Source organism: Apteryx rowi, unplaced genomic scaffold (genome assembly GCF_003343035.1).
Source record: "Apteryx rowi isolate R43461 unplaced genomic scaffold, aptRow1 scaffold_48, whole genome shotgun sequence".
In the NCBI taxonomy this organism is placed as follows: Eukaryota; Metazoa; Chordata; class Aves; order Apterygiformes; family Apterygidae; genus Apteryx; species Apteryx rowi.
Genome location: NW_020450738.1, coordinates 245276 through 258622, shown reverse-complemented (window position 1 = coordinate 258622; position 13347 = coordinate 245276). Strand labels below are relative to the sequence as shown.

The 13347-nt window shown below is 41.9% G+C and overlaps 1 protein-coding gene across 7 annotated transcripts in view; it reads left to right on the top strand.

Moving 5' to 3' along the window:
• TSPAN5 (tetraspanin 5) overlaps window positions 1-13347 on the top strand; it is a 90076-nt gene that overhangs the window by 64020 nt on the left and 12709 nt on the right. For 5 of the 7 annotated variants that reach the window (XM_026078399.1, XM_026078398.1, XM_026078403.1 and 2 more), the window contains 2 exons: window positions 2081-2131; window positions 11962-12108. In XM_026078399.1, coding sequence (XP_025934184.1) covers window positions 2081-2131; window positions 11962-12108 — 198 coding nt within the window. The remainder of the gene's footprint in view (window positions 1-2080; window positions 2132-11961; window positions 12109-13347) is intronic. The other 2 variants (XM_026078400.1, XM_026078405.1) reach the window with 2 other exon arrangements.

The window sequence follows — 13347 nt, the reverse complement described above, 5'->3', positions numbered from 1 at the left end:
AGCCTGGGATTTGTGCTGAAGCATTTCAACRTGCGTGTGTTAGGGCTGGCCGTTATATGAGCTTTGGGTCCTGGCTCAGTTGTCTGACTCAGCCTCCGAGTGGATATTGAGAAAGCAGTAATAATTTGTGGTGTAGGTATCTTCACGCTTTGTTTTTAGCCTCATGGTGATGGACCTATTTTGGTGATTTTTTTTTTTTTAACTGGATTCAAGGGCACTTGGACCAGTCTTTAAACCAGACAAGACTTAATGTTTAAAGCATTTTCTCCCAACTTAAAATGGAAAAAGTATGTCTAAAAATGCACTGTTGGTAACTTAGTTATTTTAATTGGAAGCATTCCTGGGGGAAAAAACACCTATCTCTATTTCCAGAGGATGTATGTATTACAAGAGACTCCAAGTTGCATTTTTATTTGGATTGTGTGTGAAGGGTGGTGATGGGGAGTGGATATTGTGGGTGTTGTTTTTAAGATGCTTGTATTTATTGTATACAACTAGGTGACTTAAGGTCTGTCTGTGCCCCTTCTGGAAGCACGTGTTATGATACCGCCTCTTCCTTTGTGTGTGGAATTTTTGTAAAACGCAGTACAAGCATGTGTCTTTAAAATAACTATGTATAGTTATTTTAACCTGGATTTCTATGTGCACAGTTCCCATTGATTTTTTTTTTCGTTGGCATCAAGTGTCTGTAAGGCCTACAATACTGCTTCTTTAACTGAAGATGTTTTAGAAAAACAAAAACCTGTCAACATTTGGGTATCAGCAGAGGGCACTGGCTGATGATTATAAGCCTATGAAATTGGTGTCCAAASTATTTGATAATATAATTTTTTAACCTAGTGAAGAACTGTATATTCCTTTTTATTATTGAGCTATGATTATAGAATTACTTGTGGTGTAAAGCTAAAATTACTGCTCTACATGTGTGAAAGGAAGTAGGAGTCCTGCTTTGAAGCTGTTGAAATCRTTTCTGGAAAAGCTTTTTAAGTTGTCATTCCTTCCTCCTCCCACCTCCCCGTAGAAAAACACTTCTGGCCTCTTTTGCAAAAGAAAAATCATTAGGATGCTTAACTGTTTACACAGATCTTAAAATGTACTATGTGCCAAAGCGAGTCTGTGCACTGCGTTGTGGAGAAACCACAGGGAAAACCAGAGTTTGATGGTCAAGCGACACTCCATTACGTGCCCTCAAATGAGAGTGTATAGAGTTTGCTTTTTAGCCAGCACTTAGGAATTAAAAAAAAYAGGAATGAAGGATGGACAGATGGACCTTTAGAGACATGCTCTGGCCCACACTGGGTACTTTTTCCTTCTTTCTGCCTTATGGAGCTCTCCGGAAATTGCCACTATGTCTGCTACCCTTAAAGGCTTAGCTTAGATTTTAAGAGGAGCCTTTCGCAATATTCAAGAAAAGAGAGCATTATTGAAGTAGGATAGAGATACTTAAAAATGTATATGGTTTTTTTAAACATTGGCTATGACTGGTACTCCAGTGTTGGGAGAGGAGGCGCTTAGTCAGCCTGCTCTTTTGGGCTTTGGGTGTGAATAATGTGGGGGGAATAATGCACTTAGGTTTTTTGAGTGGAATGGAGAAAACAGGGTTGTAACAAAACTCGAGACACTGTTCCCCTTTCCATCCTGATGGGGAGACGTTGTCTCTTGAGTTTGCTTGTTTCAAAGTCACTTTGGAGGAGAAAGCAAGYCCTAGAGACTGTAACTTCCTTTATGAAGCACAGAAACATTAGGTAACAAAAAGTTATAAAATGTTAGCTTTAGTGTTTTTTAAATTTCTTATTGATTCTTTTAAACCAGGATTTTCTGTAGAACTCCTGGGTTACGTTATTTAAACAGCTTTCTCGGTTCATGTGGACAATGTTGCCAAAACTGATAGTAAATGCATATTTAGTGCTTTTTTACTGTCAAACTCTCAGTAATCCCCTAAACTTCTGATAAAATTGATTATCCAACAGAGAGGCTGAGGCAATGTATATGCAAAAAAAAAAAAAAAAAGATATTTGCATCCGTAAATACATAGTTCATACTCATTTATCTTTCTCTCTCTCTCTTTTTTTTTCCCCAGTTCCTTGGCATAGCATTTCTTGGGATTGGATTGTGGGCATGGAATGAAAAGGTAGGTGAATATAGCACTAAACTCTCCCTCTCCACACACAGTTTCTACTGAAACAAAGTCGAGCTTCACTTGTCGAATAAAGCCTTGGTTTGGCCCACCTCGAGGAAGATCCTCGGCATCTTGCCCGAGAATGCTTTGGCAAGAAATCACGGCTGACACTTGCACATGAAGCAGCCGTTTCCGTCCGTGCATGCTCAGGCTGCAGCGCAGGCACTAGACGGCTTGCCCGAAGGCAGCGCTGGCAGTATGGCTCTACCGCACGTGTCCCGGGTGTCGAGAGGGAGCCGCTGCGTCCCACAGGCCGCTTCCTGAAAGCGAGCCGCCCTAGCTGGGTTGTCTGAACAGAGCTTGCTAATTGTCCTTTCTCTTAAAAGAACCCCCCCCCCCAAAAAAAAACAACAAAACCCAAATCTGGGACTGACAAAGCAACTGTTTTTCTTATGCAAATAAAATTGTCCATCAGAATGTTCTCTGTTAGGAGACTGTGAAATCAACTTGGAAATGGCAAGAAAAGGGGGGGGGGAAAACCCTTGTGAACCAGAGCCTAATTTTTAATTTGCTTGCTGCAGAAGTTAGGAAGAAGATAAAATATCAAGCTGTAATATACAGAACTACTGGATGAAAAGCTTGGCTTACTAAAAGGCAACAGCTAAAATGAAAGCCGGGGTTTCCTTTAATTTTTTTGTTTAAAAAAATAAAAATAAACCCGGTGAGGGTTTCTTTCTATTTTATTGGAAAACACTATGCAAGTCCCAAAATGATGTTACGTTCACTTCAGGCATAGTAACTGGCGCTTGCAGCAGAACRAAGTAAAACATTGGAAGCATTGGAGTGTTGCCACTTAAATTCAGGACAATTTTTTCTGTTTCAGAAGTAAGTTATTAGCTTAGAACATTCTAATTGTTCTGTGAATGTTGGATATGGATAATTACAAATAGTAACTCTCAGTGCTAGTAGTAGGATATTAATTGATTGTGTGTGTATATGCACACATAGATGTATGTATTTTTTATATATACGCACAGACCATATGATACTTGTGTTGGCTGAATAGGCTTGGAAGGAGGTTCTGTGTGGTTTTTTTTTTTTGTATCAACAAAGACCTAAAAACATGTCTAATTTTCTGAGTGTATTTGCAGAGCTTTTGCCTAAGCCCCAAATAGTTACTTGCTCTATTTCAGTGTGGCTTCCCAGAAAGGATTTTAACAATTTTGGGTTGTTTCAATAGGTAGTACAAATAATTCTTTAGAGTGAATGAGTTGATAAAGGGAGACAGCTATAGTCTAGTTTGTGAAGTTTAAAATATGCCAGTCCTATAGCCAAAGGGTGTTCTGGCAGAATGATAGTTTGTTAGGTTTTAATATATTTTCTGTATGTGAAAGGGGGCCCAGTCTTTCCTATGAGAAATATATTCGGTTCATAATTGTTAGTAGCCAGAAGTCAAAGCTCATTTTTTTTGCTTGAGATCTGGACATTTGTTATCATGTCTTCTTAAACCATTTTAAATCAGATCCTGCAAGTGGGAGAAAACATCACATTGTTTTAAGATAAGCAGGCAAACCCACCTACAACAAGTTAATATGCATTTGCTCAAGCTCTGTGTGTAGTAGGCTTTTGTATAGGAATAAATAAATAAAATGCTGCTTATTGTTTTAAAGTGCAGGTCTTTCCCTGAAAATAAGCATCACTAGCTGTTGTGTCCTGGGGCGCTTAATGCGGACTGTTTTATTCTGTGGGTGTATCAGCCACAATGTAATACAGCTGAGCTGTAAAGCTCATGAGGGCAGAATGCATGAGTGCAGAGAGGCTTTTTTTTTTTTTTTTTTTTGGTAGCAGAAATTGTGGAAACACGGACTGGTGAGAAGCTAATTTGAGACCTTTGTTTTTCTCGTCTCTCGGAGGGGATAGGCAACGGCAAGAAGCTGCAGTCAGCAGGAGCGAGCCTGGATGCTCCCCGGCCAGATGTCGGGGAGAGGGGGCAGCTGGCTCCTGGCCCACGGGGCCTTGGGCTCGCTGCAGCTGCGGGTCGGCGGCGAGGGCCCTGCTGGGGAAGCCCGAGGCTCTAGAGCTGCAACTTAACTGAAAAGCCGCTTCTCTGGCCACACACCTCCTTGGTTAAGCCTGTGTGTCTTAGGCGTTGGGGCCTGTTGTAATGGGGTGCCTTAAGACTGCTGCTGTCCCAGTGAACTAAATCTTTATCAAAGTTGAACTTGTAGTACTAACGTATAAATGTCCTTTGAGTTTTGTGCAGGAATGGGTCATCAGGAAGAGTTCTCTGCTGCGGWCTTATTTGGGGGTAGGGACGATTTAAGTGTACTTCCCTTTTGAATCATTTGGCTTTTTATCTAGCTGTGTTGTGTTTATACCCCAGCTGTCAATTTGTATATACTTTCCCTGCTGCACAGAATCTTTTTAAGATAGAAAGATAGTGCATGAGACCATATTAAAAAATGCAAGATATACTGAAGTCATCCACGTTTTTCAGGAGTCCCATTTGCCTCTGGTTTGGGGTAGGTGTTTGAGTTTGGCTGGTTTCTTTTTTTCTCCCCCCCCCCTTTTTTCCCTCCTCTTGATTAGTTTGAACCATCATCTTTTAAACATTGTTTTAAAGAAACAAGCTCACTATACAGCCTCGTGACCTTCCTTATGGCCTTGGGGGTAGGGTGGGCGAAAGAGCTCATTTGTCAGACAGTCAATAGAAGTGGTCTGACAGCCAGTCGGCCGGGCCCAAACAAAACCTGGGGAATTAGCATTCTCCACCATGAACCTGAAACAGAGCTGGGGCGGGCGGTACACCCGGCGGATGAACAAAACTACGTATACATGGGTGTACTGTATAGCTCACAATCCCGCTGTGTTTTCAGACACACTAAACTTGGGCTTGTAGCATAGAAAACTCCATCAACAAGCAGCTGATTGTTCCGAGCGCCAACAATGAACGTTGGTAACATGGAAAGAGGCCGGACTGAGCCTGAGCAGCTTATGCTACCTTTGAGTAGCGGGGGGGGGGGGAGCTTTACGGTAATTATGTTTTACTGGCTTTCTCAACTTCAAGCAAATTCTTTAATGACTTTAAAAAGATAAACTAGACTTACTCCAAATGCCTGCTTCCTTCCTTGGTTACCTCTATTAGATAATGAGGTCTTGGGGCTCATGAGGAGTGTTGGTGGTATGACTCCAGCGGGTGCTTTGAGCTTGCAAGCTTGCTGTTTCTCTCACTAACTGCAGCAGATTTACTTGCAAGCATAGAGACAGCAAGTGATGAATTGCTGTTTTGTCTTCTGAGACCGTAAGAGACTGTCCAGGGAGAGGGGCCTTTTAGAAGGAGAGAACTTGGGATTTTAGGGTGTTTTAAGTAGGAGGTGGTAAAGRTAGAGATAGGTGGGGAAAAAATCTGCAGATCTGTGCAAAATTTGTTGATTAGACTTCATTTATAAGGTTTGTCTGCCCTTGCCCTGAAGTTAAAACTCAGTTTTTTTTCCAGGAAAGAATTCATACTACTTTTACTGTCTTAGTCAGTGACAAACATCAAGTGGGAGCAATGCCCTAGCCACTCTGTGATGGATGCGCATGCATTTCTATCGCATAGTCCTTTAAAAAATAATTGCTGGCAAGAGAGTGCTGTGCCTATCCTGGGGGTCCCTCCAAGCCAAAGGGAGCTCAAAGCAGGTCTCTAGTGTCTGCCCTGCACTCTGCATGTGGATTTTACAGGACTGGAGAAGAGCGAATGCGGTATAAATCCTGCCAATTACACTAAATTTAAATTTCAGTGCATAAAGATGCATTGTCTAAACAGGCTTTTAAATCATGTTCCCAGTGTTCCAACACCTATTAATCGTTAATCCTGAAAAATACAAATTGTAATTATAACTTGTCTGTATCTATGCCAGTTGTTCACCTATTGAACTGTGCTTTCCCTTGGCAAGGAAGCTAGACTAGTTCTTCTCCTTTACAAGATACTTGGAAAATAAAGTGCTGCCACTATTGCTGTTTGCTGTGGGAAATGCAAAACCCACAAAAATCAGAGGCAAGTTTTGTAAACATCCCCCACCTAGTTTCTGTTTTGCAGAGACAAAATTCTGGAATGGAATTAATTTGGCATGTTTCAATGACTATTGTTCTGGCCCCCATGCTCATTCAGATGCGCAGCATGGGGGAACTGCAGGAATTTTATGACTATGAATGTAGAGAGACATTTTGCCATTTTAAAATAATGCAGTTGGAAATTTTTACTTCCCCTCTCTCCCACGTATTCCTGTGAGCTGGTGATTCCTAGTCCTGCAGATGAGACTGTGGAAAGGCTGGTTCTGTCTGCAAAAAGATAATGTGTTTCAGAAGATCTTACATTGTTGAATCTTTTTCTGACCATCCCAAGAGCCTCCTTCCCCCCTCAAGTCATGGGATCCTGCAGCAGGGAGGGTTTTTCACATTGTGGGGTTTTCTTGTTTTGTCTCTGATTTCTCCTATTCTACTGGTGTTGGTTTCTTCTTTTACTTTTTAATAGCCATTTGGGACGTTGTTTGCCATGGGGAATGGCAAGTTGAGCTCTGTTTTTACCTGCCCTCCTGTGGGTTGGTCTCCCCAGGCTTTCACAGTTGTATCCCCTCTTTGTCCCCTACCACAGTGGTTCTCCCAAGGTGCCTCTGACTCCAGATACCTTGAATTGTCATTACATGGTTGACTTTTCAAAATTGCTGCTGTGTAGTATTTGCATTTGAAGCCCTCTTCTCTTGCCCTGTAGTATGCTATTGTGCCTATGAAGTCAGTCGTTCTATGGCAGCAGCAGTCTAACAGACTTACAGGGGCATTTCTGAGACCTGAATGTGGCAGTGACTTCTCAGCACTGCCTGCAACTACAGTCTGCCTGTGCCAGAAATCTCTCTAGTGTGCTAACCAACTTGTGACTCCCTTTTGTTTGGCCTCCTTACACAAATTGATTGGGTTCCTGCCTCATAAATGCATCAACCCTCAGGTGCTGCTGCAACCGAGATGTCCATGTTGGCATCCATGCACTCTGGAGAAATTAAAGTAAGTTTCTGGTCCCAGTGTGCAAAGTCTATGCCTGCTAAAGGCAAGTAATGTGAACCAGTAGGAGGGGAAATGGTTTTGAAGTCCCCTGATGTGAACTGAAATATAGCTTGCGGGGATGACTGGGAGATTCCCTTCCAAAGGACTCCCTGAATCTGAGCTGAAATACTAATGTGGCTGTACCAAAGATGGGAGCTGGAGTTTAGAGATCTGCCTTTGGAAAACACTACAGATTGTCCTGCTGGTCTTAGGTAGCGCAGGATGGAGAGAGGGGTGCACCTTTCTTGCTTTTCTGAATAGCTGCTGTTTCCTTATTCTTTATTGATGGGCTCAAGGCAAGCGATGTGCAGCTATAGTGTCAGGAAGAGCCTTCTCAAGTAACTGCTTTCAAAGTGCTTTTGTGTTTTTTCCTTTGCCTTGCTCTCTCTTGAGCTGTGCATGAAGTACAGCTTTGTAGTATGGAGGAAAAAATGGCATGACAACATCCATCACTGGATTCAGGCTTCTGTTTTAACCCATCTTCCCCCATTCCCTGCCTCTGCTCTCATACTGTAATGAGGAGATTGCAGTTCTGTGGGAGTTCTGGTGGGCCTGGCTCGGTTATCTCGTGCCACTTGGTGTGGCGGGAGGAACCACCAATGCCTCTTCCCCCGCCCACTGGTTGGAAGAAAGAGCGAGCCCTGTTTTTTCACTTGACTTCCTCCCCTGAATTTGGGATGGGGTAGGAATGAGGTTGGCCTTTCCTTTTGTATGCATACCCCATCGTACCCTCGTGACTGAAATCAAGCATGTCTCAGAAGTAAGGGGACTTTCTTCATAACTTCACCGTTATTGATTTTTAGTTCAGTTATGGATGATGCTTTGTTCCTTCGTTGCCCCAGACAAACTTTGACTTGGGGTGGATGAGAAGTTTAAGTAATAGCCTGGGTGCTCTAACGTACTGCAGGCAAGGGAGGGTGGGGGAACATAGCAAACAGATGAGCTGGAGATTGGCCAGGGAACACATCCTGCTCACTCTCCTTGTGGGACTGCAGCAGAGCCTGGACTGATGCCATTATGAGAAGAAAAGTTTTAGAGGATGTAGCCCTGTAGAAACAAAGTGTTTACTGCCAAATAAAGATTACGCATATACCTGAACTACCAGGCAAGGGATGCACATGTACCCCAGAAACGTAACTTTGAATTTGTAGAAAGCACGGCTTTAAAGGATTTACAAATGTTCACTTAGGTTTTGTGCTCCTGTGACAGATCAGTTGGCACATAGTCACCATAACTTATGTGACTGGCTGCTAGGTCTGAGGATTCAGAGCATGCCACTGGAAGAGGCAACGTTAAAATGGGAGATTTCTGATCCTCTGCTCTAGCACCCCTGGAAACATCCCTGCCACTTCTGGCTACAGATGAGATGAAGGCAGAATGGGCCATTACCAGACCGTTGTACATCTCTGCCAAACTTTTCCCAGAAATAAGCCATTGCAACTGAAAAAATGTCTGAATACTGTGGTAGCAGGCATTTTAGAAACCCATGCTGGATAGGAAAGGTATGTGCCTATAGGACTGTATATTTAGTTCTTTTTAGCAGTATAACATGAAAGAATATTCCTCAGTAATTGCCCTGCTGCTTAAAGCAAAGCATATTTTGCTTCAAAGTATTGCACTGCTGTTTCTCTGCAGATAGCTTATTTGTAAGTGTCCAAAAAAAGACAAGACTGGAAGGTAACTGGACCATATTTCAGCAGTAAGCAGCAATATTCTAACAGAATAGCTCTGTGCTTCTGTCTATAGCTGTAACTGCGGAGCATTAGCGGTGTTTGTCATTCCTGCTGCTAGCTAGCGTTTTATTGCCACGGCCTCTCTGACAAGTGTCTATCCTGGGATGTCTCTCTCCAGAATACTGATAACTTGGGATTCATATGCAGAGAGCACACAGAAGAGCACAAGCTAGAACTATACAGTATGTGCTTTGCACTGTCAGGGTATATTATATATTATTATATAGACCAGAGATTAGGYGAGTGACTCTTGCCAGGTGACTGGTCAGCATGTGGCAATGCCAGGGTGGTAAGAGCCTGGCGGTACTAGAAAATCAAGTGAGGTTCTTAAAGGTCAGCAAGAGAGTGTAAATAAAGTGGTTCACTTAAATGTATTGTCATTGACTTTAATGGGAGTGTGACAGAGTGCAAGTTAGTGTGCTTCTCACTCTTCTCTGTTAAGACTGCTCTGTTAAGAGCCGTGTACACAAGTGAGTTGAATTTGACTTGGACCATCTGCAAAAAACTTGATTAAACATACTGTGTGTGTGTGTTTTTTTTTTTTAGCAACACAAAGTTGCTTAGAGACTTAAATGACTCTTCATACTTCTGGATTTTCTTTAATTTTTATTTTTTAGTAAAATAATCATAATACAAAGGCAATATCATTTCTCCAGTGGCTGTTTTGATACATTTTGATGCACTAAAGTGCATTAATTCTAAGATGAGCTGATGTTAACAGAGACTTAAGAGTTTATGCTTTAAGGCAAAATTTCCTGTGATCTTACAGCATCTGTAAGCATCAAAGGAAAACACTGAAAGGACTTCAAAACTTGGTTAGTTGCTGTTATAGCAGCCGTTTGCTCTTAGGGCAGAGCTCATGTTTCCTGACTTGCGTATATCCAAGGCTATGACTTTTTTTGTGATTTGTGTGTTAGATTTTTTGTTCATTTTGATGCTTTTCATTCTTAGCCAGAAAGTTATGTCTTTGCTTTCTTTTCTATGGCATATGTAGTGAAGCAAAAGTAGTGGAAACATTCCACACAAGTTGATTTAAGTGTTAATGGCTGATAAATCTTCGTTCCAGCTTGGCTTGTACCCCTCCATCACTAGTTTCTTAGCAATGGGCGCACRCCAACCAGTCTGCTTGGATAGCAACACTGACTCTTAGCAGCGTTTTGTTATATCATGYCTTTCATCTATTTTTGTCTTTTTGATGAATTACAATACAACTAGTACTGTATGTAATGTAGGAGGAAAGGGATGAATGTGACTTTTATTTTATTTTTTTCCCCATCCCTGTCAGTCAGGCAATAGCCTTCTGTAGTGGGAGGAAATCTGGCTTGAGACTGTCATTCATGCTTTTGGTTTATTGTTTGTACGTCAGGACTGCGTTGCGTTCTCCCACCCCGTACCTTTAGCATGCTGGCCTTTGCCAATGCTCCTTGCGCTGTGCGCTGGAGAAACTTGTGCACGTTTTATCCAGCCTGTCGCTGTCCTCAGAAATGAAAACCGTCCTCAATTTTTGTATTTACTGTTTTCTCAGTGTTGATTTTTGTTTGGGGAATTATGGAGATAATTGCAGACTATGGGGAGTGCCATAATAGAGACATTGACTGCATGAGTATTTACATGCTATGGATGGTCTAAACTGAATATAAAAAAACCCCTCATATCCTAAAGCTACATTTRCAGAGAGTCAGCTGTTAAAAACATGACTGTAACAACTTTTGGAAATGAAACTATGATAACTGCCTTCAAAATTATTGCTGTTTGGGGAGCATTTCAAAGAAGCAAAGGGGATACAAACAGGAAAAAGAAGAAAAGGCTGAAGAATGTGAGAATAAATCCGCARATAAGCAGCGGTAGAAGTGACGGTCTATGTTATTGCTTTAGGAGCCACAGCTTCATTGAGGCGTTAGGCAAAGCAGTAGTCAGAAGCGCTCAGTCTGGGTTCAGGCTTCTTTGAGGGAACCCATGGAAAAATGTCTGCTACGGCAGTGTGCTTTGCTTTGACCTATGGCACTAGGGGAGTGAATAAAGAAACAGTGAAACTTCAGCTTTCTTGCTGCCAGTAGGCTTTGGGAAATTGTAACTGTTCTGTGCAGGCTCACTGGAATAAGGAAGACTTTGTATTTGCTCCTTGCCGTGACCCATCTGTTCAACATCAGCTAAACTCTGGTTAAGATGTGTTCAAAAGTAAAATAGCTGCTCAGGATTTACAGCATCACAGCCAAAGCTCTGCTTCACAGGGCTAAAAGCACTACAAGCAGGCTGTGCTGGTTGTCGTACCTAAAACGTAGTGTAGGAAAGGTCTAACCTCAGCTATCGCAAGTCATCTCCCAAGATAAATCCTTAGCTTGCCTTCTGTCCTCCTAGGAGACTTGATACTAGTTGAAAGTTTTTCCTGTTAACTATTGAGTCAGTAGCTATCCTCTGTTTATATAATGAGTTTTTGGCACTGTAGGTGACTGAAGTTTGAATCAGCCAGGTATGTAACTTGTCAAAATTTGACATAAAATTTGTCGTTGCAGGGTGCTGCTCTTAACCTAGGAGCTTGCCGGTTATTTCTATCAATCATTGTAAATACTGAGCATAAATACTAAATTAAAGATGTTGTTCTAGCTATTGACTTTTTTCTGTCATAACATTTGTAACTGTGTGCTTACATAAACAATGTGTATGATGCATAAAATGTATCCCTGCATGAGTAATAAAATAGAGTTAAATTTTGTTCCAACGTCTACTCTGACTTTGGCAGAATAATTCATATAAGTACAGATGCAGCAAAACACCCTGTGACCTTCTTGCAGAGGACTCTATAAGCACGTTTTGTTGTTCATTCCATGTGTCGGCTTAGCAAATATTGTACATAATGGCCCTTTTCGTCTCTTTACGGATGCCAAGATTTTATTAATTGTGTTTTCTTGTTGTACTGACGAATGCTTATTGCTGTAGATGTCTACCTTTTTAAAAAGAAAAATGCAAGTGGAAATTGCAGAATGGAAAGCTGGACACATCTGTCATCCCTTGGCATTGTTTCTTTCCCAGGGAGTGCTGTCCAATATCTCCTCCATCACCGACCTGGGAGGCTTTGATCCAGTTTGGCTCTTCCTAGTGGTAGGAGGAGTTATGTTCATTCTGGGATTTGCAGGATGCATTGGAGCCTTGCGAGAAAATACCTTTCTGCTCAAGTTTGTGAGTAGCCTTTGCAACTGTGGGATTCATCACTTACATAGCGTAAATCATATTCTGTGTTCCTGCCTACTGGCATAAAGATTTTAAAATCTYTTTTGGGGAGAGAGAGGTGTTATCTGATGGGAGAGTACTGGTCTCCTAATCACTTTTCTTTAACTATTAACACTTTAAGCAGCAGTGACAGTGAAGAGCTGTACTGGTTCGGTTTTTTAGGCTGAAAAATAATATGATGGTAGGAATCATAATGTGGAACTACTACTTTTCAGATGGATATAGCTTAATATTTTGCCTTCCTGCCACTGAAGGAGAGAAACTCCTGTTAAGAATCTGCATATTGAACTTTGAGTCCCTAATGAGCTGCCTGTGAAACGTGGAGGAACATAAATACACCATTGAATGTGACCCACGTGATTTGTGGCATGCAAGGGCCCCTCATGGTACAGAGGAGACAGGGCTGCGTTAGGGAGGGGGTTGCTTGCTGGTGTCCTCGCCTCTGTGCTCTCTAGCTGACTCAACAAGGCTTCGTTGCTTAGTGTCAGCACAGACGGGTGAAAGGGTGGAGACTGTGCCTGGGACGGGGAAAGAAAATAGATAGGAGTTGTCTCCTTGAGCTCTGGGTCGAGCTGTTAGTTGGAGAAGGAACTGCTGATATACAAACATCCCCTGGTATCCCAAACCCCTTTAGCTAAATGGCCTGGTTTAATCTTGTGGAACCCCTTCTGAGGGTAACGGTATCATGTTCCATTTTACATAAATTTAAGATTTCTAATAAATTCAAGGTTCCTTCCCCACCCCYACTTCCAGAGATGGGCACAGCCTCGGTAGTGTTAATCTGTGTCTTCATAGCCATTGACTGTTAATACATACACAAAAAGGCTTACAGTGAAGCAACTGCTTTCAGATGACATATTTGGCTCCCACAGGCAAGTGTTGTATAGGGAGAAGAGGCAGTTGACGATTACTGTTCATGAGGCATTTATAAAGCAGCTTAGGATGGTTCTGGCTTGCTCTTGCCTTGCTTAAAAAGAAAATAAAGGAGAAAGAAGAAAAGCTATTGTAACATTTTTTTCTTCTCTTCCTTGCTTCTCCTAGCTTGCCTAAAATGAACCCATCTGCCATACCAGAAATAGCTTCCTATACAGCAGCTGCAGGAAAAATTAAAAATGCATCTGAACAAACACAGAGAGCATATTAAATAACTCAAAGGCGCAGTTGCAAAAGGGATGGAGCTTCAATATA